Source organism: Delphinapterus leucas, chromosome 12 (assembly GCF_059928025.1).
Source record: "Delphinapterus leucas isolate spDelLeu-1000000601 "Yukka" chromosome 12, BTC_Dleu_Yukka2, whole genome shotgun sequence".
Classification (NCBI taxonomy): Eukaryota; Metazoa; Chordata; class Mammalia; order Artiodactyla; family Monodontidae; genus Delphinapterus; species Delphinapterus leucas.
The window spans coordinates 26595766-26622638 of NC_143140.1; the positions used below are offsets into that span (position 1 = coordinate 26595766).

General features: G+C 41.8%; 1 protein-coding gene and 1 non-coding gene across 7 annotated transcripts in view; one reads left to right on the top strand and one right to left on the bottom strand.

Moving 5' to 3' along the window:
- LOC111163420 (uncharacterized) overlaps positions 1–26873 on the bottom strand; it is a 423524-nt gene that overhangs the window by 350253 nt on the left and 46398 nt on the right. For 5 of the 6 annotated variants that reach the window (XR_016395143.1, XR_016395144.1, XR_016395142.1 and 2 more), the window contains exon 1: positions 1–26873. This exon is cut by the window's right edge and continues 46398 nt beyond it. Coding sequence is in view for 2 of the 6 variants with exons in the window: in XM_089921800.1 (XP_089777926.1) it covers positions 1–173 (173 nt within the window). In the remaining 4 variants the exon portion in view is untranslated. The other variant, XR_016395145.1, reaches the window with a different exon arrangement.
- On the top strand, positions 26624–26730 carry LOC115802066 (U6 spliceosomal RNA). The gene has a single exon (XR_004022446.1). It is a non-coding gene; the product is annotated as a U6 spliceosomal RNA (small nuclear RNA).

Here is a 26873-nt window from a genome sequence, read left to right on the forward strand (position 1 = left end):
CATTCCGGAGGCCAGAAGTTTGAAATCAACGTGTCAGCAGGGCTATACACCCTCTGAAGGCTCTTCCAACTTCTGGTGGCTCCCAGCCATCCTTGGCATTCTTTGGCTTTTAGCTGCTTCACTCCATCCTCTGCCTCTTTCTTCACATGGGGTCTTCTCTGTGTCTTCTCCATCCAAATCCCCCTCTTCTTTCCTCTATAAAGACACCAATAATTGTTTGCAAGGCAGAAGTAGAGACACAGATGTAGAGAACAAATGTATGGACACCAAGGGGGAAAGCGGGGTGAGGGGTGGTGGGATGAACTGGGAGATTGGGATTGACATATATACACTAATATGTATAAAGTAGATAACTAATAAGAACCTGCTGTATAAATAAATAATGTACTACTAATACCAAAGAAAAAGACACCAATGATTGGATTTAGGGCCCACCCTAAATCCAGGATGACTTCATCTCGAGATCCTAAATTAATTTCATCCACCAAGACCCTGTTTTCAAATAAAGAACATTCTGAGGTTCCAGATGGACGTGAATTTGGGGGAGACACTATTAACCCACCACACCCTCCAACCATGAAGCCAGTAAACGTGAATATAGAAGTGAGATGAGTCATTTACAGGAGTTCCCCATTGAGAATGAGGTGCTTCCTACGACCCAAACAGGGAGAGGAATACCTTCTAAATCTCTGCATACTATCAATTATTTACATGATTGAGACTTGTGTCTACACAGAAAGATACGGATGTTCGAGGCCAGATGAGGGGGAGTCTGCAAGCCTCGTGGTAATTTTTGGTACCATCCCAGAAAGAGGAGGTTTGATTATAATTATCATTATCAGTTACCTAGAAGAGAATTTCTCAAATTGATTTTCAAGAAAAAGTACATCTGTGGGATGTTAGTAGAATTAAGTCTCAACACTCACACAACTGCATTTGGGAGGAGACAAGCTAAGCACCTGCCCTGGTCCCAAGGTGGCCTCACCGCAGGCGGTGGTCTGGAGCGACTTCCTGAGCAGCCAGCTGTCCTCTCTCCACAACCCCACCCTCCTCCCGCGGCCCCCTCTACTCCTGCAAACACGCACACATTCCACATGTCGACAAACACTTAACAAGAGACTGAAAATGTCCAAGTGTTTAGTCTCTTTCCATCAGGCAACTGAAGGAAGCAGCTGTTCTCCGAAGAGAATACGATTCACCTGAATATATAATTAAATTACAGAATCTACTTCCAATCATACAATGAACTTTTCGAATAACTTAGAAATCTTAAAAATGGCATTTGAAAAAGTGGGTGTGCTCTGAAGCATTCTGAAGTTCCACCTGTTTAAAGATTCACTAAAGGTAAAAGAGATTTCTAGAGGTCCCTCATTTAAAAGTTGCACACATACACGTGCACGCTTGCACCCGCACCATACACTCCTGGCCTGGTGCCACAGTCACCTCCTCACCGCCAGGCACACCTATTTACAAGCAGGAGGAATCGGGAAGGAGTGAGACATGATCCAAACCCCCAATATTTACTAAAAATCCATTACATTTGCGTGCACCTCTAAATATCCAGTCTTCTCAATTATCCTCACAATTGAGACCCATTCTCATCATGACCTAAACAATCCCCAGCAACATGAAGCCATCCCCTTCTGGGAGAGTAAGAGCAGAGACAAATTAACCATTAGTGGTTAGTTGATCAAGTAACCTGGTACCCAGGTGGGATGTGTTTCATAAAATAAGTTGTCAGGGTGGGGGACAGGAAGGAGATAGACATTCTAGGCTCCAAATAAATGTTTGTTGGATGCATGGATGGACAAATGGATGGATAACTATCCCAGGAAGACGGAAGAAGGTTGTTTAAACTTTCAACGACATGATAAAGTGGTTACTGAGCTCTGTGTTGGGCCACGACTTACATGTTTACTTTTTATAAAGTGAGACTAGGCCTAACTGTTAATTACCAAAACCCTCAGCTAATAGGAACAATATGTCTTCGGTTTCAACAAGTCATTGTGTGTGTGTACACTCATGACTTCTATTTGTATGTATATTGCTATTCCTTAAAAGATGACCGTTACAATGGGCATCATCAAAACATCTACAAACAAATGCTGGAGAGGGTGTGAAGAAAAGTGAACCCTCTTGCACTGTTGGTGGGAATGTAAACTGATACAGCCACTATGGAGAACAGTATGGAGGTTCCTCAAAAAACTAAAAATAGAATTACTATATGACCCAGCAATCCCACTACTGGGCATATGCCCAGAGAAAACCATACTTCAAAAAGACACCTGCACCCCAATGTTCATTGCAGCACTGTTTACAATAGCCAGGTCATGGAAGCAACCTAAATGCCCATCGACAGACGAATGGATAAAGAAGATGTGGTACGTATATTCAATGGAATATTACTCAGCCATAAAAAAGGAACAAAATTGGGTCATTTGTAGAGATGCAGATGGACCTAGAGACTGTCATACAGAGTGAAGTAAGTCAGAAAGAGAAAAACAAATATTAACGCATATATGTGGAATCTAGAAAAATTGTACAGAGGAACCGGTTTGCAAGGCAGAAATAGAGACACAGATGTAGAGAACAAACATATGGACACCAATGGGGGGAAGGGGGGTTGGGATGAATGGGGAGATTGGGATTGACATATATACACTAATATGTATAAAATAGATTAACTAATGAAAAAAATAAAATTACAAAAAGAAAAAAAAGATGAGTAAGATCCCAGATACCTCCAAATTTCAGAAAGTTACCTCTAACTTGATAACCTCTAAGAAGACTTGATAGCTGGTCCCTTACTATTAACTAAGCTAAAAATATCTTAAACTCATACTCACAAATTCAAAAAGGCACTGAGCATTACTCTTTCTGCGCTTTGGGCAAGTGGTATAACAGATTTCCAGGTCAGAAAGCCAAGGCCGGGGGGCAGCTGGGGGTGCGGGTTCTGACTCTGGGTGTGTGATTTGGGGCAGGCGGCTTTAGCCTTTCTGGATCTCAGTCTCCTCACTAGCAGAATACGGCGTGGCAGATTCGAATAACTTCTTAACTTATATTTTTAAATATTTCTGTAGAGTGAAAATAAAATGTAGCGTAATAACTATCATGTACCTAAAAAACCAAGCTTCACGAATGTATTGGTAACCCTTTGAACTGGGCTCATCAAAAAGGCCCAGACTTATAAAACGAGGCCCGGGGTGAAACCAGCCCTGAGGGACTCATGTGCCTATAGCTGGCAATTACAGAAACAGCATTCTAGACGGAGATCTGCCATTTGGAACTGGGGTTTTGCAAGGGCACAGACACCTGGCCAAGAGGTGACTAAAACGATGTTCAAATGGGACTCTGGACTTCAGCTGAGAACAAAGAATATTATGTGTCACCCTTTCTAAAAAGAGGTACAGGGTCATCAAGGCGGGACTTGCTGAGGGCGTCCCAGAATATATTCTGCCATTTAAGTCCATCAATCTCCAGGCTATAAAAGAAAGAGCTAAAGATTCTTTAAGAAGATTGGCAGAGAAGACCCGTGGGCAAAGAGATGTCAGAGGACTGAGCTTCCTTCTCTCAGCAGGGGTCCTGGGTCCCCCTCACTCACTCCAAGAGTGGGCAGGTCCAGCTTCCATAGAGACCTTGGCCTGAGCCCCTGAAGTCTAGGGGACACACTGACAGGTAAAGGCAAGAGTGGCTGTGCTGCCCTGGTGGTCAAGGGAGGGGAGGGGAGGGAACCTTGCTGAGAGCAGCTGACAGTAGGCGGTGTGTTTCCCATGGCCAGAAGGGACCTTGGGAAGAGAGCAAGGCTTATGGCATCTGGAGGGATCCCCATCCAAGAGCTCCATCTGCCTGGGCTGGGAGACCTCAACAGAAAGGCCCTGTGCCAGGGGCACTGCCAGAAGCACAGCAGAGGACGGCACCAGACAAAGGCACAGTAGGAGGGTCCCTCGTGGGGGAGATGCTCCAAGTAGTCCAGATGTGCCCCACATCACATGGGCACCAGCCCAAACCGCAAACTGAGCCGGTCAGATCCAATTTCTCTGCCTTGACCTCTCCTTCCCGCCCCTGCTTCGTGTGTGTGCGTGTGTGTGCGTGTGTGTGTGTGTGTGTGTGTGTGTGCGTGCAGCTGTCTCTATGCTCAAAGGACAGCAGAGAGTAAGGAAGAGGAGAGGCTGACACCAGAAGTGTCCGAGCCTGTAGGTCCAGGTACCAGACATGGTGAGAGATGCTTGAAGGACACGAGAGAGTGGCATGGACATATATACACTACCAAGCGTAAGATAGATAGCTAGTGGGAAGCAGCCGCATAGCACAGGGAGATCAGCTCGGTGCTTTGTGACCACCTAGAGGGGTGGGATAGGGAGGGTGGGAAGAAGGGAGACGCAAGAGGGAGGAGATATGGGAACATATGTATATGTATAACTGATTCACTTTGTTATAAAGCAGAAACTAACACACCATTGTAAAGCAATTATACTCCAATAAAGATGTAAAACAAAGAAAAAAAAGGTTTTGTTTAGATCAGATTGAGTTTTTAAAGAACTTTTAAAGGTATTAAATTTTTAATACCTAAAAGTGACAGCAAAAGCTCTGGAATCTGCCCAAAATATCATCCAGAGATAGAAAAAGGAGATTTCCATACACAGATGTGAAAAAAGTGGTGTGAGAACATAAAAGTATTTCGTGAGATCTACACCACTGAGCCCAGCCGGGACATAAATATTTTGCCACGTTGTCCTCAGATCCTTCTTTTCAATAAATAAAACTAAACAAAGTCCCCTCTTTCTGATACCATTTATCCCCCTCCCTCCCCAGGAGCTACCTCCATCCTGAAGTTGGTGTGTTTCGTTTCTGCCTGTGTTTTTATTTTCTCACAATGTAATTATGTATTTGAAAACAGTATATGGTGTTTGTTGGAAGTTTTGGGCATGCTGTCTAAGGTCTTTTGTAACTATAATTCTACAGTACAGTTCAGCTTTTTTATTTTAGTAAAATAATAAGTGAAGGGACCACTTAAATTCTCTACACTTATGTCTCATTGATCATGAATGAAATACTGTAGCTCATGACATGATAATACAGAGGAGTTCGGCCTGAGCAATCGGCTAGGCTAAATTAAACGAAGCAAAGCAACGCAAACGGTGCACTGGAAAGAAATCACAGAGCAGATACAGAAGGCATCCAGAAGAGGGCGACATCATCTAATAAAAAGTGCAGATGCAGGCTGGAGGCTTCGGACAACTGGATCATTAGGAGAGGCCTCTAACAGAACTTTTAAGCGCTAGAAGGTAACGTTAGGAAACACAAGCCTGATCATGTGAATTATTTGCCGAAGGTCACAAAGCTAGTTAATGTTTACTATCTCTGCCTTCCAGTTCAGCACTCTGGGAGGTCTGTTAGCAGTCCTGTGAAAGATGCAGCAGACACAAGGAATCAGATTAGCCTAAATCGGATCATGAGCGATATTTATACTTATGATCCCTTGTGCCAGTTTTAAGCCCTTATCGTGTTCACCTGAACACTTTGTTCATCACGAAGACGACGTTAAGGCTTGAGGAAAGAACCAGAGATGAAAAATTTACACACTGATAAAATTATAAAATCGTGCTGAAGCAGGGGTATCTTTAACCACCCCCCAAAAAGAAACTTTAAGCTCTAATCCTTTATATTTGTTCTGAGCCCATGTTGATAATGTTTGTGTGAAACTGTTAGAATGATGTCAAATGTACATTCTGTTGACCATCCGGTTGAGATAGAAGCATTAGACAGATTACGATGCTTTATACTGAAGCCACAAAGAAAGCATCACAGGAGCCAACTCTATAAACCAGGGCTCAGCAAATAGGCCTAGCGCCTATTTGTGCAATGAGTTTTATTGGAACACAGCAATGCCCGTTTGTTTACACATCATCTGTGGCTGCTTTCAAGCAGTTGGGTCGTTGCCACAGAGTCACACGGTCTCTTCAATTTGGGCTCTTAGCCTGCAAAGCCTAAAATACATATACTAACTGGTCTTTTACAGGAAATGTTTGCCGACCCCTCCTCTAAAGCAATGTCATCCAGTAAAACTCTCCACGATGATGAAAATGTTCTATATCTACACCGTCCAATATGATAGCCACTGGCCACATGTGGCCACTGATTCTCAGGGGTGGAGGCTTAAGGGGTTCTGATGCCTCTGTGACTACTACTGTCTCCCTTGATTATCCTCCCCAGACTCGAGCTTGGAGAAGCAAGGGTTACCCCTGTAAACCATCACAAATCACTTAGCAACTTCTGCAAGACTTCTTTGGGGGTTTCCATCTGACTCGTGTGGTCACAGTAAATACATTATAAAGCTTTTTCATTCCCAAAGTTAATTTTCCTGGAAACCAACTGTTGAACATGGATATTTTCCCACAAGACTCATTGGGTTTTAATTTTGAGCTCCAAAGAAAAATGCCAGTGAAAACTATATCATTATTAGAAAGTGCCTTCCATTTTCAAATCTTAGCTATGTTATTTTTAACAACTCTAGGTTTCAAATTCTTTATCTGTAACATAAAAAGCCAGAGCCCTGCAGTCTCAGGTACCACGATTTCTGGGATTCTGGGATTTCTGCTCTTTGAGCTTAGAACTTTGAGAAAAGTCCACACCACAGTGTAAAAGGACACCCGAACTCAGAGTCTAAAACTGTCACTGACTGACGAGAGTAGATTCTCAGAGGATGCTTCATAGAATTTAGCTCTAGCTTTTTAAAGGCTGGAGGTGATTGCAAAGTGTACTGTTGGACTTGGAAGAGGAAGACATTGATCATTGCCAAATGGCCTGAAGAATCTGTAGAAAAGCCAGAAAAGTGATGATAGTCTAGGGGAAAACAGAAAAGAGGGAGGGGAACCCCTTCCCAAAGCATCCACTCAGATGAAACAGGCTCTGATGCAGGAAACCAGATATCCTGGGCTGGTCAGATTCGCCTTCTCCATCTGCATCAGAGCCTGATTGAAAGACTCTCAAACACAGACTAAAGACATGGCCTGTGTCAGATAACAGGGGTCTTCTATCCCCGCAGCAGAGTTTTCAAAAGGATTTTAATGCGTACTTTGTAAATGAAAACCTGGAGGTCAGCCCGACAGAGATTTCAATCAGACAACCACACCCCTGAGACCATCCCGTTCTGAAGTGGAGAGGGGGAAATTAGTGAACTGAATCATATAGTAAGGCAACTTTATTCTTTTTTGACATGAGTTTAACAAAAAAAAAAATAATGATTTTATGGGCAGTTTGCAATAGGTTTATAATAATAAGTCCCTGAAATTTTATACAAACTATGATAATAAGCACTGTATATGCTGGGTTTGTTTTTTTTTTTTCCCTGTAATGGGATTTCTTAGCTTTCAACAGAATCTTTCACAGGGGCTCACAATCCATAAAAGGTTGACAATCCCTGGTGGTGGTGGGAGAGGAGTTGCTGAACCACCATCAGGAAAAGTTATTAATAAGGGGAGTCAGTGCTCTTCGCAGCTGAAATAACCAGAGAGGCCAGCTGTGAATGTGGGTAATCTGTGATTGGTGGCTATTTGGTAGGATTTTATTAACTAGTTATTTAGTGTTGAACTACCAAGGGAACGGGGTTTGAGCTAATCTTGAGAGGGCTACTGATAGCAAAGGGACCACATCTGGGATGCAGTATATGATTCCGAATGACAAGACCTGTACAAATTAAAGCGCTGTGGAGCAGAATCCAGAAATCTTCCACCGCAGAACAGAATGAAAGTGTTGACATTGATTTAAGTCAATCTTTTTCCTACAATCACATAGGACATCAATTAAAACCTCTTTTCTCATCCGCAAGACAGACACACAGTAGGCAATCAATGGGTGATGACGTGATAGTGGTGGAGGTGATGCAGGTGATGTCATTTATTGAAAGAGTCCAGAGGGGATGGGTTATTATTTTGAGCTGAAACAAGTCTTCCCAGCCCAACCATATCTTATCCATGCCAAACACCTTCTTCATAGAACCTTCTCAAAGACTCATGGGATTTCAAGTGTTCATACTGAAAGGAATGTTAGAAATCATGGACTCCAATGCTCCTGTTTTGTTTCGGTTTGGGTTCTTTGCTTGTTTGTTTTGATACGTTGTATTTCATTTTTATTCTTTTTTTAAAAAGACTTTAGGGACTTCCCTCGTGGTCCTGTGGTTAAGAATCCGTCTTCCAATGCACGGGACGTGGGTTTGATCCCTGGTCGGGTAACTAAGATCCCACATGCCACGGGGCAACGAAGCTGGCGTGCTGCAACTAGAGAGAAGCCCGCGCACCGCGAGGAAGAGCCCACATGCTCCAACTAAGACCCTACACAGCCAAAAATAAATAAATAAATGTTTTTTAAAAAAGACTTTCATTTTTACAGCAGTTTTGTTCACTGCAAAACTGAGAGGAAGGTACAGAGATGTCCTATGAAGTATCCCCTGCCACCACACGTGCATAGCTTTCCCCTTTCTTAACATCCCTCACCAGAGTGATGCCTTTGCTACAACTGATAAGCCTACATTGATGTAGCACCCAAAGTCCATAGTGTACACTAGGGTTCACACTTGGTATTGTATATTCTGTGTGTTTGGGCAAATGTATAATGACACATATCTATCATCATAGTATTGTAAAGAGTAGTTCCACTGCCCTAAAATTCCTCTTTGCTCTGCCTATTAATGCCACCCCTTGTCCCCCAAACTCTGGTAACCACTGATCTTTCTACTGTCTCCATATTTTGCCTTTTCCAGAATGCCATCTAGTTGGAATCATATAGTATGTAGCCTTTCCATATTGGCTTCTTTCACCTATTAATATCCATAGCTTGATAGCACATTTCTTTTTAGCACTGAATACTATTCCATTGTTTGGAGGTACCACAGCTGATTTATCCACTCACCTACTGAAGGACATCTTGGTTGCTTCTAAGACTTGGCAGTTATGAATAAAGCTCCTATAAACATCTGTGTGTAGGTTTCTGTGTAGACTTAAGTTTTCAACTCCTTTGGGTAAATACCAAGGAGTATGACTGTTGGATCATATGCAATGCTCCTGTTTTAATAGATGTGGAAAGAGATTAAAGGAACTTTCTCAGAGTTAAAGGCAGACTTCCACATCACTCCTCCCTCCTCTACCCCCCACCCCAAACAACCACAGTCTTTACAATTCACCTGGAAATCATGCACATTCTGCTCTGTGACACCTTTTCTAATAAGCAGGTGTTGAGAGCTTTTGCTTTCATTTTCCTTTCATTTCACCCTGGGTGGTTAAGCCTTATTTGTAACTTTTAGATTAAATTTTCTGAGCTTTGCTCTGAGCACTCAGGAACTGTGTGCTAACTTGACTCACTCCCAGCTCCTGAGGGCCATGCCAAATGCACGGAGCATGCGCTTGTTATCAAGCACATTTATTCAGACTTTCAGAACTTCAGACACATCCCTATTAGTATGAATCACTAAGCTGCTTGTTTGCCAATAATGTGCACATTTGAATGCATAATATTTGATTCTAATAAGACCAAACTTGAGGAGTATGGTTTTCTCTTTAAGGAAAAAAAAAAAAAAAAGGCTGAAGCCATTTTGTAAAAACTCCCTGGCACTATTACTAGTTGCTAGAAGTCCAAAGTTTGTTCACCTCACGTCCACTGCACACACACTCCCCTTTTCCAAGTAAAACCAGGGCGTGTCTCAACTAGAAGAAAAGTACAACAGATATCAAGTGCTACAATCTTTTTTGTTTAAGGTTGCATTCCCCCGCCGCCCCGCTGTTATGAATGCAATTGGTACCTGCGAACATCACGGCTTGTTTGACTGGACACCTATATAGAGACCTTTCCTTTGGGGGAGCACCATGTCCTTGAGTTATAGACACCAAAAGTCTATTATCCAACCCCTGGATTTTTTGACTGAAAGCTCATTAATATTCATTCACTGTTCTTCACAAATAATCACCATGCAGATTACTTTAAAAACTAGCATCAATGGGTAGAAATAACAACAAAATTTTAGTTCAATAAAGGAAGAATGTCTCAGAATTCAGAGCTGTTAAAAAATCAAATAGTCACGTTCATGCACAACCAAATTGAGGGATATTCTGCAAAACCTCTGGTCAGGGCTCTTCAAAAATGTCAATGTCAGGAAAGAAAAAAAAGTAATAAGCAGAGAAATTGTTTTGTATTAAAGAAAATTACATCAACTGGATTAACTACAGGCTAGATGAAAGGAAATACAATGCAAAATATTTTGTCAAATACTGATTTGACCAAAAAAAAAAAAAAAGCCATAAAGAAACCATTATTGGGAAAATTGGAGAAACAAGTATAGATACACAGTTCACATTAAATAACAGAAGTGTATCAATGTTACGTTTCCTGGGGGTCGTGATGTGTACATCAGTTCCCCAAGGTCATAGGAGGGAGGGAGGATCAGAACTCAGCCCTTTGGCTCCAGAGTATCCTAACAGTTTCCTGTCATAAGGTGTTTATACAAAGACTATCAATCACCAGTAGTAAAATTATCAATTCAACTCACCTAGCCAGGGAAAGCTTCACTACTGGCTACCTAGGTATAGTGATCTCATTTTGGAAAGAATGAGGAGAAAGGAGGCTTCATAGGCAGGAACAAATATGCATTAAAGATTTACTCTGTGCCAGGCATTAGGCCGTGCACTTCCACACACTATCTCATTTAATCTCTCAGTAGAGCATTAAAAGGAATGAAGGGCTTCCCTGGTGGCGCAGTGGTTAAGAATCCGCCTGCCAATGCAGGGGACACAGGTTCAAGCCCTGGTCCGGGAAGATCCCACATGCCGTGGAGCAACTAAGCCCGTGCGCCACAACTACTGAGTCTGCGCTCTAGAGCCTGCGAGCCACAACTACTGAAGCCCATGTGCCTAAAGCCTGTGCTCTCCAACAAGAGAAGCCACCACAACGAAGAGTAGTCCCTGCTCGCCACAACTAGAGAAAGCCACGCACAGCAATGAAGAACCAAAGCAGTAAAAAAAAAAAAAAAGGAATGAAAAGCATATCCTGTTAGGCAATAAATTAGTGCTACACGGAGGCAGGAGACAGATGGGCCCCAGGTTGAACAGCCAGAGTTCATCCCCTTGGACAGATGCTCCAAAATAGCAGGAAAGAGGAGAAGCTGAGCCCTGCCCAGATAAGAGATAAAAGACCACATATTCCTCATTCTCAAAGTCAAGGAGACCTTCTCGACTACACATGCGCAGAAAGGCTCCCCGGAGGTCAAAAGGGACGGGGTGTCACCTCATAGTAAGTGATGCCAACTACCCATAGGCCTCTTCGCTAGAATCCATCTTGGCTAAGAGAGGCGCACGCACACAGGGGAGGACCCTGAGATAAACCAAATACGGACTCAGAACCAGGCAAAGCAACATGACTGGCCAGAGGAAACCCAGAAGAAATGCCCCATAAAAGTGATTCAGACTACCACGAGGGCGCAACTCTTTCTGAGCCCGCCCATGTGTCTATCCACACGTACTCTTTTTCCTCCTAATAAACGCTTTATTTGTTTCACTACTTTCCGTCTCTATGTGGAAATTCATTTCTACACAGCTGACAGGCCAGGGCCTTGTCACTGGCCACTGGTGCCAGGTGGTCTAGTGGCTAGGATTCGGCACTCTCACTGCTGCGGCCTGACCTCAGTCTCTGGCCGGGAACCGAAACCTTGCTTCAGGCCAAGGCCACCCGAGATCATATTAACCTAGAAACAAAAATGGTTGCTCACTGCAAGAGGGAAGGACTTCACGACGCTCAAAAGAGACAAAATCCCTATCTCTCTGTGCACACTCAACCACCATTCAGCAGCCTCACTGCTTCACTCGTGTTGTCTCGCTGGGTTTGTCATCTGAAGATGGTGTGTCTTGCTGTTTGCCTCAGGCCTGTTGTCTCCAGACCACCTTACCAGACTTGGACGACTGGCACTGAGCTCTGATCTGTCCCCCTCCCTCCATAGCACTGAGTAGATGCCCTGATCCCTGGAGCTGCTCCCCGTACACTTATTGAAAGAAATTGCAGTCAGAGAAGGTAGAAGGAGACCTTAGTGGAGGACGTGGGAACAGCATTCCCCAGGAAGCACCCCACAAAATTACCTCAGCTTTAATTGCTTAATTGGAGCAATGGTATTTAACAACTTAATTAAGTTATTCAAGTGCACTCCAGGAGGCCCTGTAGCATCCATCTTTCCCTGCTGCAAAGCTAAAAGAACTTTTCATGACTTAATTGAAAACATGTTCCTCAACTTAAGAGCTGCTTTGGTGCAGCTCTGAATCTAAATGCAAGTCATGAATTCTACCAGGGGTTCATCTAGGCCTGTTGATTCTGGGGCTTAATTTTTTCAAAGTCTGATGGAGCCACCTGAGGATATTCTTAGACTTGTCCATGTTTTTATTCTGTGAGCTAGATCTGGACTAATCTCTCTTCCCTCACTCTTACATTTCCTAGAGGGCATTTAGCTTCAACCAGCAATAGGTTAGCCAGTGTGCAATTTCAGGTTTGGGGGAGCTGGAGACTGTTAGATTTGAATCACATGTAATTCTCTCAAGCACTACAATTAAACCTACTTATAAAAATATGTTAATAATACAATGTCATTAACACTGACATGTCACAACACACATACAAAAACATATAATGTCACAATATCTTTCACAGTTGTCAAAGACTTAAAAACTAAAATTCTAAATGTGGACTTGCTGACATTCAGTTTTCTTTACCTTAGCCTTTGACTTTTGGAATATTTCTTTTCCTAGGAATTATAAGTGGGGCGGGTAGAACTGTAACAAACTAGAACAGGTTATTTCACGTCCCTGATCTCATGAGCCTGGAGTCAGTAATGTTTGAACTGAAATCACAAGGTAGAGAGGAAGTCACTAGGGGATGGGGAATGGGGATATGGAAGGGACAAGAAGGGCATTTCAGGGAATGTAAACAATATAAATAATGGTCCTGTGGCACTTCCTTCAAGACGTCAGTTGATTAGATGCAGGAATCTCCAGCCTCATTCAAAATACAAAGGAAATTAAAAATATATATAATATTATAATATATATATTGTTGTTTCATGTTAAAGATACAGCTGAGCCCAAAAGAAATGGACATCTTCACATGCCAGAAATGAAGAGGGAACACATCACCATGAATATATGCGCTTTTTAAAACCACATAGTCCTTGGAAGAAACTGGACCTGATATATATCTTAAGGGCTGGCAAGTTCATACCTTCGTGAGAAAGGAATTTAAGCCTCAGTCCCCACATACATCAAGGAGTAGGAATGAGCATTCTGCTTAGCACTGACTGTCCAAAAATGTGCTGAAAAACTCATAAACACCTGAAAATCTCCTTCAACATGCCCAGGGTTTCAGGAAGAAGTGAGCTGACTTTCTCAGGCTCTCAGAGACAGAGATTTCAAAAGCCACTCCCACATACAGAGAGGTTTGAATGTTGAGCCTGTACCAGTACAGAACCAGCCACCTTTCCATTACCAGTGTAATATGGGAATCTGGAGCTGAGAACCTAGTGTCAAAGTTGGTTCGCAATCAGTGGACTCAGTAGGACTTGGGCAAGGGCAATGGTGAACCTTGTCATCAAGAGAACTCTCTAACCCAGGGCACGGACAGAATTCCCTCCAAAGATAACCCTTCCTGAAGATGAACTTGCAGACCTAAATTATAAAACACATGAGGAAATACAAAGCAAAAAGGGAAAGTCCAAAGACCCCAAAACGGAAGAATTTATGCTTAATAATGAGTATTGTTAAATAGATTTTCAGCTGAGTATTTTAATTGTACAAAGAGATAAAAGGAAATGTAAATACAACTTTTTAAAAGGTACAGAATAAACAAGAACAGGTTGACTTGAAAATGAACCAACTAGAAACTTCTAAATGTGAAAGATACAGTAGTCAAAATAGAAAGATTCGTTAAACCGGCTAAATAATAGACTAGACTTGGATGAAGAAATAATTCATGAATTGGAATATAGATCTGAGGCATCCAGAGAACAGTATAGACAGAAAAAGAGGTGAAAAATATGAAACAGAAGTTAGGAATACGGCAGCTAGAATGAAAAGTTCTAACCCATGTTTAACAGATGCTCTAGAATAAAAGACTAAGGAGATTTGGAAAGAGGAACTTTTGAGGTAACAGTGGAGAATTTTCCAGATTTGAAGAAAGTTATGAGATGTCAGATGAAAATGCACAAAACTGAACAAAATAAATAAAAACAAAGGTTTATCTACTGCCAAACCATCCACAATAAACAGAAAATCTTGGAAGCTCCTTCAGAGAAAAGATAGGTTACCTGAAAAGGATCAACAATAAGACAGAATACTTGTCATCAGCAATCATATATGCCAGAGACAATGGCTGAATATCTTAAAAATGATGAAGGAAAATAATTGTCAGTCTAGAGTTTTATATCTGGTTTAACTATAAGAATTTAGAGGAAATAAAAGCACACAAAGACAAGGAGGTAACTTTCCGGAGACCCTCACGGGATAAGCCTACTGAAGGATACACTCCCACAAAATGGAAGTGAGCAGCCTACACAAAGCCAAGGTTAAAACAGAAACAAAAACAAAAAGAGAGAGAGAGAGAAAGGAAGAGAGAGAGAGAAAGAAAGAACAAAAGAAAGAATGAAAGAAAGAAATAGAGGAAGGAAGGAAGAAAGAAAAGAAAGAAAGAAAGAAAGAAAGAAAAAAGAAAGGAAAGAGAAAGAAAGAAAAAGAAAGAAAAGGAAGAAAGGAAGGAAGGGAAGGAGGAAGGAAGAAAGAAAGTTATGTTGTTGAGAAATATTTAAAACAAAAGCTTCTCCCAACCCAGAAAACTTCTCCCCAAAGATAGAAGAGAAAGAAAAAAATATATTATTGAATAATCATTAAACAAGAGTGTGATGCTGATCACAGGCAACATCTTTGCTGGAGATTGCAAAGACAGAAGAAAATCTTACTTTTTTTGTCTAGCTAAGTAGACACAACCCATTATATTCATATTTTCAAGATGAGATTGTTAAGCTTATTTTGTCCTTATGATTAGAAACAGGGTTTGCCATTTGGAGTCAGGGGACCGCTGAAGTTAGGCCCGTTATCTCCCTGGTTATTAGCACCTGGGTTCCAGAGGCATTTTTGTCTCTGAAGTCCTGTGACCCCAAAATCATACCTTGAAGTGATTAGCTTCTCCCCTTGCTCAAAAATCCATTCAAGTTTAAATGTTCAAATTTGTATGTTCAACTCGGATGTTCAAAGCATTTTAGATCAGTAGTCAGGACATATCTTCCCTGTCCTGACTGTGCCGTTAATGAGCTGTGAGGACCCACGCAAGTTATCTCCTCTCTGGTATGAATGCAAAATGAGGGAGCGACGCTGAATAATTCCTGGTCCCTTGGCTCTCAGTCTGTATGCCTCTATTTAGGACACAGTTCACATTGGCTGTGTGTGATGGACTCCTATTCCTGTTCTTGAAGAGCCTTAGAGCAGTTCCATCCTGGAGAACAGAGCTCCTTTCAGTCCAAATGCAAATAATAAACATTAGAGTGAGAATAAATGAGCAGCTGCCATCTCTTCAGCCCGTGGGTAGTGGCAAAGCATTGAGAAGGCAAGATCACAGGCTCTGGTTTGATTCCAGAATAAGACTTGGACGTTTGCACAGAAAAAAAATCACTAGTGCATCAAACCCTAAAAGTTAGTGTCTAAAAACAACAACCACTTTGTTTGCTCACAATTCTGTGAGTCTACTTTGGCCTAGATTCAGCTAGAAGGTTCACCTGCTGGTCTTGGCCTGAGTCACTCACATAGCTACAGTCATCTGAGAGCTCACCTGGGCTGGATTGGTCTAAGACAACATGAGTCTAATATCTGAAAGTTGGTATTGTCAGCCAGGTGATCTGTGTGTCCCCAGAAGGCTGCTCAGAGCTTCTTCATTTGACAGCAGCATTCCTAGACGGAGAGAGCACAAGCTCCTGGGCAGGGCCTCTAGAGGCATAGCCTTGAATTTGAAAGTTGCACATCATTCCCCTGTCTTCTATCCCTCAAGTAAGCCTCAAAGCCAGCCAGATTCAAGGGGGAAGGGAAACAGATTCCACCAATGGACAGGAGAGGCAGAGTCACATGGCAAGGGGGAGTGAGTGAGAGCATGAGAGGTATTTTGCAAATGTTTTTGTAAACAAGCGACCACACTCATCACAGGCAGCATCTCTAGCCTAGCGTGAAGCAGGCACTCGGTAAACACTTGTTTAAAGGATGTACGTCTTCATCTGCAAAGGCTGATGGGTCCTTCCCCCTCTTAGGAGATAGTAACAGTGATATAGATTAAGAGATCTTACCACTGGACTCAGTCAAGCCACTATTGAGTACAAATACTGGTGCACACCATTAGGGGGTGGGTTTGGTTTTTTTTTTCCTTCGGTTTGCAGTGGAATTGTCATTTCCCTTTGCTCCATGGATACAAAACATACTGAAATGGAACGTCGACCCCATAATAACATCTTAATAACAATAGTTACGTTTCTGTAAGAAAAATACCACAGGTGAGATTTGATTCCCATAGATTCCCTCATGGCAAAAAGAAGATATGTATTGTTCTCTATTTGCTTTCTTACTCTCTTATCTTCATGAGGAAAACAAATTATCAAGTCGATCAAATTCAACAAATAGGTAATTAATGCCTCTTTAGGGCAGGGACATAGCACCTGGAAAAAAGGTGGCATGGAAATAACGTGTGCACCTCCTCGCCCATGTTCAGCCCAGGTTTTGTTAGATCTGGAGGTACAGAATGCTTCTTACTATTCTCACTGTTACAGCCTCAGAATTACATGCACCAGGATAGGTTGCTCTAGCTACCCTGCCTTTGAAATGAAAAGTTATGAGCTAGACTTAAGCAACTACTTGCTTTTGGGGAGAAGGGAGGGTAATTTGTATTTACATATACTATTCCTTTTTTAATTTTTATTTTATATTGGAGTATAGTTGGTTTACAAGGTCATGTTAGTTTCAGGTGTACAGCAAAGTGATTCAGTTTTACATATACATACATATATCTATTCCTTTTCAGATTCTTATCTTGTATAGGTTATAACAGACTTTTTCGTTTGTTTGTTTGTTTGTCTTGGCTGCTTCAAGTCTTCGTAGCAGCACGTGGGCTTCTCTCTAGTAGTGGCGTGTGGGTTTTCTCTCTCTAGTTGTGGCGCACAGGCTCCAGAGCACATGGGCTCTGTAGTTTGCGGCGTGCGGAGCTGAGTTGCCCCGCAGCATGTGAGATCTTAGTTCCCCGACCAGGGATCGAACCTGCGTCCCCTGCATTGGAAGGCAGATTCTTTACCACTGGACCCCCAGGGAAGTCCCTATAACAGAGTACTGAGTAGAGTTCCCTGTGCTATACAGTAGGTCCTTGTTGATTATCTATTTTCTATACAGTAGTGTGTATATGTTAATGGTCCAAAGGTTGTGGGTTATTGTTAAACTATTCCTTTTGAATGAAGTGCCTTTCTCCTCTCTTCTGCTCAGCTCAGCGTTTCCTTCCCTGAACCCACACCCTAGCCCAGCCACGTGGCTGGTCATCCATCTTCCAGACTCTTTGTTGCCCTGAGCATAGCTCCACTACACACCCATCACACCTAGTGTACTATTGGTCTACGTGGCCATCTCTTCCAGGACTATGAGCTTCCTGAGAACAGATAGTTTCTTACTTATCTCTACAACTCGAGGCAAGTAATAAATGTGTGATAAATGATTTAAGAAATGAGTGAAAGAAGAAATGAACAAATAACAAGTCAAAGAGCAATAGGTAACCTGCACTAACATTCTGAAGCCCCCAGCATGAGCTAACCTCTACTTCTCATCTCAAAACAACAGAACCCATTCCTCTTTGTTTCTGCCTCCTTCATGTTTTCTGCCTCTAACAGACCTGAAGCAAAGTTTTAAATCTATAATCATATTTTATGTTACCCTCAAGGTAACACAGATGACGACTTTCTATGAAAAGAAAGATCCCTGTTCTTGACTTGGCTTTTTTTTTTTTTTAACAGAGGGATTGCATTTTATCTTTAAATGCCTAAATGATCCCCTATGTTGACAATAGCTGTTGGGTTTACTTCAACGGAAATGGTTTACTTCAACATAATTTCACTGGAATCCAGAAAGCGTTTTGGGGATATTGGTTTTAATCAGATACAAAATCATATCTAGGGAGGACTGTGCTTAGTAAAACCTTTGAAATGTGTTCAGTCATGGTTTTACCACCTTTGCTGCAGCTGTGCTGGGGAAAAGGCAGCTGGGGAACTCATGTCAGTCTATCAAGGTGGCAGCTTCAAGGCACAGAACCTAGGCCACCAACGCCTGGTTTAGTCACAGACTTACCGGTGGATGTGTCACCAAAGCTTGGGTAATAAAAGCACCCAATCAAAACAACCAAAAACACAGTAAGTCTCCAATGATATGATTTTGTTTAATAATATGGAAGCATTAGGAGGTAATGTCTTTGCTAATCTAACAAAGAAAGGCCCTAAATTTCTTGAGGGCAAACCTTACTACATCCTTCTTTACCTCATCATTATCTACCATGACTGGCAGACACAGAGTAAATTAGATACCTAATTAATACTTGTAGTTGAGATAGGAGTATATGAGTCAGAACTTATTTGGAGGACTTCCCTGGTGGCACAGTGGTTAAGAATCCACCTGCTAGTGCAGGGAACATGGGTTTGGTCCCTGGTCCGGGAAGATCCCACATGCTGCGGAGCAACTAAGCCCGTGCACCACAGCTACTGAGCCTGCACTCTAGAGCCCATGAGCCACAACTACTGAGCCCACATGCCACAACTACTGAAGCCCGTGCGCCTAGAGCCCATGCTCCGCAACAAGGGAAGCCACCACAATGAGAAGCCCGCACACCAAAACAAAGAGTAGCCCCTGCTCGCCACAACCAGAGAAAGCCCACGTGCACCAACAAAGACCCAATGCAGCCAAAAATTAAATAAATAAATAAATAAATAAATAAAAGAATGTAATGGCAGTAAACAGACTCATGCAAAAATTGTGAAGTTCCACTTCATTAAAAAAAAAAAAAAGAAGTTATTTGGAACCGAAGTCCAATAGATGCAGCTAATTAAATCATAAAACTTGGACCAGAATTTGTTGGGTGCCTTAAAAGCTTATATCAATGAATTCATGCAAAAATGAAAAGCAGTGAAGACAGGGGGAAAAAAATGAAACCAAATGAAAGAAAACAGCAAAGTTTCATTGGAGTCCTCACCAGGGGTAATCCTTCTATGGTTCTCCTGAGTAACTACTCTCCTTTTGTTTGACTTGGTCTTTCTAGAATGTTAATAAACATGCCAGGAATTAGTTAGAACAGTGGTTCTCAAACCCAGCTAATTATCTGAATTACCTGGGGTGTTTTTTAAGTGTTCAGATTCCCAATCCCATTTCAGACCCACTGAATGAGAATCACTTGAGGAGTACCCAGGAGTCTGAATTTTTCAATCTCCCCAGGTAATTCTTATGGTCAGCCACTCTCAGCAAACATTGCTTTAGACCAGTGATATTCTTTTTTTTAAAAAAAGACAAACTTGAAGGTGTACTGTTATGGGCTCAATTATGTTCTCCCAAATTCATATGTTGAAGTCCTAACCCCAGTACTTCACAATGTGACTGTATTTGGAAACAGGGTCTTTAAAGACGTAATTGTTAAAATGAGGTCATTAGAGTAGGTCCTAATACAATATCACTGGTGCCCTTGTAAGAAGAGGAAATAGGGAAAGATACAGACAGGTATGGAGGGAAGACCATATGAAGACACAGGCAGAAGAGAGCCATCTCCAAGCCAAGGAGAAAGACCTCAGAAGAGACCAACCTTGCTGGCATTTTGACCTTGGACTTCTAGCCTCCAGAACTGTGCGAAAATAAATTTCTGTTGGTTAAGCCACCTAGCCTGTGGTACTTTGTTAAAGCAACTCTGGCAACTAATACATGTACCTTCCTCTGCCAATTTGCCAACTGACAAATCTGAATGGCAAGAAGACATTGTAAAGGGTGTCATGTAATAAAGAGGCATTATATTATATTTCAAAAGAAACAACAGTCCTGCTCCAGTAGCTACTTAATTGTTAAGTTTCAGTATTGTTTCAACTTCAGTAGGGAGAGAAGTTGCTGAGGGAGAAGGGGAAGAGAGGAGGAGAGGAGGAGAGAAACAAGTCCAAAAGAGAAAGGGAATAGTGAAGAGCTGGTAAAATGGGAAAAAGGAGGGACATTCTGGAATATGAAAACTGTAACCCTAAGGAACGAGCTCTAATACAATGACATTATTAGTTAAGAGCCTCCCCAGGAGGGAAACAATGAAAAGGCATGCCCACAAACGCCTTGAAAGTGTAAATAAAGAAGAACAAAGAGGGCTTCCCTGGTGGAGCAGTGGTTGAGAGTCCGCCTGCCGATGCAGGGGACACGGGGTCGTGCCCCGGTCTGGGAAGAACCCACATGCCGCGGAGCGGCTGCGCCCGTGAGCCATGGCCGCTGGGCCTGTGTGTCTGGAGCCTGTGCTCCGCAACGGGAGAGGCCACAACAGTGAGAGGCCCGCGTACCGCAAAAAAAAAACAAAAAAACAAAGAGCTTTCTTTGCTCACCACTCAGTTCTGCCAGGATTAAGTCATAAGCTGCTGTAGTCGCTGACGACAGGGAACTCTGAGAGGAAATTAAGATGATAACAGCATGCTTTGTGCTTTGGACAAGCAGCCTCCGTAGGTAGTTAGGGTTAGGGTTAGTTAGATGACTATCTCAGGGATAATTTTAATTATGTTTAATTATATTAATTATTATTTAACTAATAATAATTATTTAATAATTATTCTATGATGGATTCTTCCATCTTCCCGTACATAGAAAAGCACTAAAATCATTAGCTTGAGATATCTGTTCCTTGTGACTAGCTGTCATCTTTTACTGAGATGTAAGCCTGACTGCACATATTCCCCAGCCAACAATCATGATTAAACTGGGCTTCTCCCCCTACCTCTTCGGAGTTTACTCAGAGCTACCAAGTGGCTGTCTCCCAGGCTATAGTCATCAGTAAGGCCCTTGAATAAACTTAAACTCGCACCTCTTATGTTGTGTACTTTTCTTTCAGTTGACAAAAGGTCATAGTGAATTTTGCCTCTGAGTCTTTCCTGGCCAGAGGGAAATGTTTAATTTCTTTCATTCATTAAGTCAATGACCATTTATAGCCTACCTACTACCTGTTAGACACTCAGACACACTCTGGCAAAGATGAGTAACACAGGAGCTGTGCCATCTAAGAATGCCAGTCTAGAAAAAAAAGAGTTCTAGGCCTTCTTCAAGGTCCAATCCCAAGAAGACATGCTGATACTTTCTTTAGGAGATCTTAGGTTCTACAGCTATTTATCTCTCTGTAGAGCTCCCAGGTTTCCACGCTGGGAACCCATTGGTAATTCCTGTCCCTAGGAACCCAAGGAGCATGTATGTTTCAATGTTTTCAAATGTGCCCCCAGTGGGCTGTGATCAGGAACTGTACTTCTCGGACATTCTGACTCTAGCACAGAGCAAGGCACAAAGCAGGTGCTCAATAACTATTGAATTAATTAATTAATGGTTCAGACAATCAAATCTATCAATACTAGAAGCCCTCCTAGTGAGTCTGGTACACCTTCCCCCTCCCTTGCACCCTAGATCCTTCTCAGAAGCAGTTTGCCTTACCAGACTCCCCCAGAAGAGGCCACATAAGGTATTATTTGGGAAATTTAGTTAAAAAACAAAATCTCCTCCAAACCTAGAAAACCTCTCCACCAAGGTAAAAGAGAAAGAAAACAATTTTATTATCGAATAAAACCAGAATATGATACTCATCACAGGCAATTCGCCAAAGAGATTGCAAAGACAGAGGAAAGTCTTTTACACAGCTAAGTGGATACAATTCATTGCATTTATGTGTTCAAGATAAAATTGCTAATTCTATCATATCTTTATGACTGGAGGTAGGAATTGCTGTTTGGAGTTGGGGGACAGTTGAAATTAGGCCCATCTTCTCCCAGGAAGCTGGAGATAGGGCCTTACCTTCTTTGATGGTCACATTTCAAAGAGATGTGATCTCAGGTCTGTGAGAGAACATTCCTGAGCTGGCAAGAGATTAACTTAGCATTTGAACTTACAGTAGCAAGAGAAGTCCTCCTGGAAGCCCTCCTGGAAGCCTTAAGACTGGCCTGCCCACCTAAACACAAGTGCCCAGGAGCAGTCCCAGAACCACAGGTGTTCTGTTAACCAGGTCTCCTGGCCATGGCACAGGAAGCTAAGGTCAACTCTGAGGACAGAAAGGTGAAACCTCTTTCTGAAAAGCTACTTGATAACCTGTTTGACCATGATCTTTAAGCAACATAGCCCATAAAGCACAAATTTTGAAAGTAGACTTGCACTAAAAGCCATGCTCCATCATTTATGTTGTCTGATTTTGAGCTAATTGATGAGTTAATTTTTCCAAAACTCAATGTCCTTGTCTGTAAAATGGAGATGATCCCTTCCACAGAGAGCACATAAGAAGAGTTATTAAGCACTCATGTTACTATCATTGAAGCAAAAGAATATAGAAGCTTGGAGCACATACTCTGAACCTGCCTGGCTTTCATCCCAGACCCACTTTAGCGAAAATCACTTATCTTGTTGCCCAATTTCTTCATAAGTAAAGTATTTAGAGAAGTATAAATGTGTATACACATATAAGTGTGTAATCAGTGTTGGCTATGATTCTTTTAATTCTCATTAGTGTTTCCAAGATGCTAAAGCAAACCTTCCATCTCACTCCTTTCTCTTTTTCTTCTACTTCTCTCTTCACCTTCACCTCCCTTTTGCCCATGGGGATGGAGAAAGAGTGTTAGGATTACATTCCATCATGCTTTCAAGTTGTTTCTTTCATTTTTAATTAGGTAGAAACCCCTTGAATTGCAATATCTCTAGACACGATATTATCCAGATTAAACCCATTTAAAAGCAAATGGAAATAATTTGAAAAACCTAAGAAGCACAAAATTCCAAAACTGCAGTAGAGAGAAGGCTTCTGGCTTTCATCCTTTCTTAATACTTATTGCCTTCCCTCTTCATTTGTTTCTTTTCTTGGCAGTTTCTGAATTAAAGGAGAAAAGCCTAGCCTTTCATGCCATTTCATACCTACTTAACAATTTACATCACTCTTAACAAAGCCAACTATATACCCAGAGACAGAGTGACTACTAATTGCCCTCCAAATACGTAACAGTAATCATTCTAGGTGGAGACCAGATCTGGGGGCAATGCTCAGCTAAATAAACAACCCTAATCAAGTCCACTGACAAACTAGAGTATTACATAAAGAATATTTTTAAACATCTACATTAGTTGACCAGATGCAAGCCATTTATTCTATTTAGTTGAAACTAAATACAAATCAAAGCCTTAATGTGTTGCGTAGTGTCTATGGAGATGGGAATTAACTGTCTCTCCGTCTAAAAAATAATGCAGTGTCCTGGAACTGGTAGTATTAACTCCCAGGTCTTAGGTCTTCATCTGTTGAGTAGCCATGATTAAAACTGTCTACCAAGTTTGATTTGGCCATATAATAAGCCAGAACTTGGGAGTGGGGGGTAAATAATGAACATCATTTTGGGTACTATAGTCCAAAGGGACAATTTAATCTTTCACTTTTCAACCAGCCGCATTTGCATCCACTTTCCAAGACTGGCCTCTAGAGATCTGGATCCTATATTTGCTATTTACCAACTGTAAATACCTTGAGCCAACCAATGAAACTCTCTGCACCTCAAATTTCTGTTCCATAAACTACAGATCATGATACTGCAATGGACTGAAAGTTTGTGTCCTCCCAAAACAAATATGTTGAAACCCTAATCCTGATGTTGATGGCATTTGGAGGTGGGACCTTTAGGAGATAATTAGGTCATGAAGGCAGATCCCTCATGAATGGGATTAGTGCCCTTATAAGAAGAGGCCAGAGAGCTAGCTCTCTTTCTGCCATGACTGGATACAAGAAGTCAGCAGCCTACAACCCAGAAGAGAACCTCACCAGAACCTGACCTTCCTGACCCCCTGATCTCTGACTTACAGCCTCTAGAACTGTGAGAAATAAGTGTCTGTTGTTCATAAGCCACCCACTCTATGGTACTTTGTTATAGCAGCCCAAGTTGACTACAACAGATACCTTGCCTCATGTGGTTATACAAGGGGTAAATGTGACAGTGTGGGTAAAATCTACATTCCTAATCACTAATTCTAATTCCTAAACCCCCTTAAGGCTGTGGCCCATAGCCTACACTCAATAAATGTTGGTTCCCTCCCCTTTCCTTTCCCTTCCAGTCAAAGGGTCTATTTGTCAGGCTCAGACCACAGACTCAATGTCATCCACCCAACCCTGTAGGAAAATAACTTAATTCTGACTCACTCTTCAAATCCTAACCTTATCCTGCTCCCTCCATGGTCCTGTTCATCCTATGCTGAAACCATCTCTCCTTTCTCTGAATCCCTCTATAGCTGTTATTTTGTTCCCATTCACAGTACGCAGGCACATTCAGCTGGTGATACATTTTGCTTAGCCCTTTCTCTGTCTCCATCACTAGATCCTTGAGAGTATCTCTGGTGCCATAGTCACAGTATATGCTTATCTGCTTCTGGGTTCCTCTGCAAGAAACCCTGAGGCAATGCTGGGTTCGAGTGTTTATTAGGAAAAGGATCTCAAGAAACACAAGTAGGGGAAGCAAGGAAGGGGTGGGAGGAATGCCAATAAAGCATGCTCTGATGAGCTGATGGCCACTGTGGGCAGCGAGAGCTCAGTCCCGCTGAGGATCCCCTGAAAAGGAGCCTTCAGAAGTATCCCACCAAGGAATGGCAAAGCTGGAGTACTCATCCACTGACCCTCATCCCTCACTGTTAAGAGCTGACCTCGGGGCATCCATTTCCACACTTCCAGCAGCCTTGTACATGCACCGTACAAACCCTTTTGGTTGCAGGTCTTCCTTGCTTTGCTTCTCTTGAAGCAAAGAGACATGAACATTTAAGGTGGGAGGCTGCCAGTGTGCACAGGAGCTGTCTGCTGCAGCTGCAGGCGAACTCAGGGATGGGGCTCAATAAAAATCTAGATGGTATGGAATGAATGGAAAAAAATATTGCATAAACACTGCCTATATCTTAATGTAAAGTCACCCATCTAGAAGTTACACCAGATTTTTTTTTATCCACTATTCTATTTAACCCATTTAACATATAATGTTCTAAGACCCAATTCTGGAGTGTTCTGGAATAGAGATCATGGGTATTTTACTCTCCAATTCTGTTTAGGAGATTGTCGAAGTCCCTGGGTTTTGTAAAAGACGAAGAGGAATGTGGGAGCTGGTGGCTACCAGGAACTTTTCTCAATCATCTTTTGAATATGCTTTATGAATGTACAGTGACTTGTCCAGACCCAAACAGCAAGTCAGCTCTCAGACTGGAAAAACAACTTGGCATTTCTCAAGTTTACCGAAAGCCCAATCAAGTGAGACAAGTAATTAACCACTCACACAACCCACATCCTTGACTCTCCACCTCACTAACTATTCCGTTCATGCTTCCATCACATTTTCTTTCCTCCTACAAATACTGTGACTTTATGTTTCCACAGAGCTGCTGCTCCAGGAAGACCACAACTCCGGGATTCTACATAGCTTCTCTTTATCCCTCACTATTTCCCCCAAACACTGTGGGTGGTAACAGTAGAAGCCCATAATTTTGGTGCCAACATGTAATATTTTTAATCAGGCTATACAATTCACACAGGAATTTCTTGGGGGAATGTCAGCTTTTACATCTTACATTTTTATACGTTAATAATGATAAGATTAGCCTAAAATCGACTAAAAAATAAATGTAAAAGCAGTAATAAAACTCAGAGTTGCTTATCAATTTTTATCAACTCCAGTCCTCTTGTTTTGTAATAGCTCTAATTTGACACCTTAAACTAAAGCAAAGATTCTCAGATCAAGCTCAGAGTCTTCAAAGATTCAGGAACATTTGACCAGAGTTTAGCACAAACCACTGCTCAGAATGAGGGCTTAAATAAACATAAGCAACTCTGGGAAATTGTGTACACTCTCAAAACTGATTCTAAACCAAACTAAAGATGACCATCTTTAAGAGCTATTATTCTGGGGCAAAACAAAAATGTGAAAAGTTCCCTCAGGATTAAACTTTTAAATTATTCCTGTTCGAACTGTTTCTTTTTTATTGTTTTTTAACTTTATTATGGTGCTAAGCTAAGAGGAGATCATTTTATTTGGGTAAGCTGGAATCTCCTACCAGTTTTATTCACAAATATAAAACTGCCTAATGAATGCCAAATATTCTCATCACCCATGTTTTACAACTACTTTCAAAGAACAGAATTTTCAAAATCACATGAAAATCAGGAAGCCTCAAGCAAAGAGCTTGCTAACTGCACCTCTTCCTTAGCTACATTTTTAAGAAACAGAAGAGGGAGGAGACCCGAGAACATGAAAGGGAAGAACAAAAACAAAAGACCTGTGTACATGCCAGGTGCAGACTCGGGAAGGTCTGGGCACAATGAAAGCAAAAGTGTAGTGCTGGCTTTAGCAGCACATATACTAAAATCGGAACAATACAGAGAAAATTAGCATGGCCCCTGCCCAAGGATGGCACACAAATTCCTGAAGCGTTCCACATCTTTAAAACAAACTTATGGCTGCCAAAGGGGAAAGTGGGGACGGAGGAGGGATAAATTAGGACATTGGGATTAACATGTACACACTACTATATACAAAGTAGATAACCAACAAGGACCTACAGGGAACTATACTCAATATTTTGTAA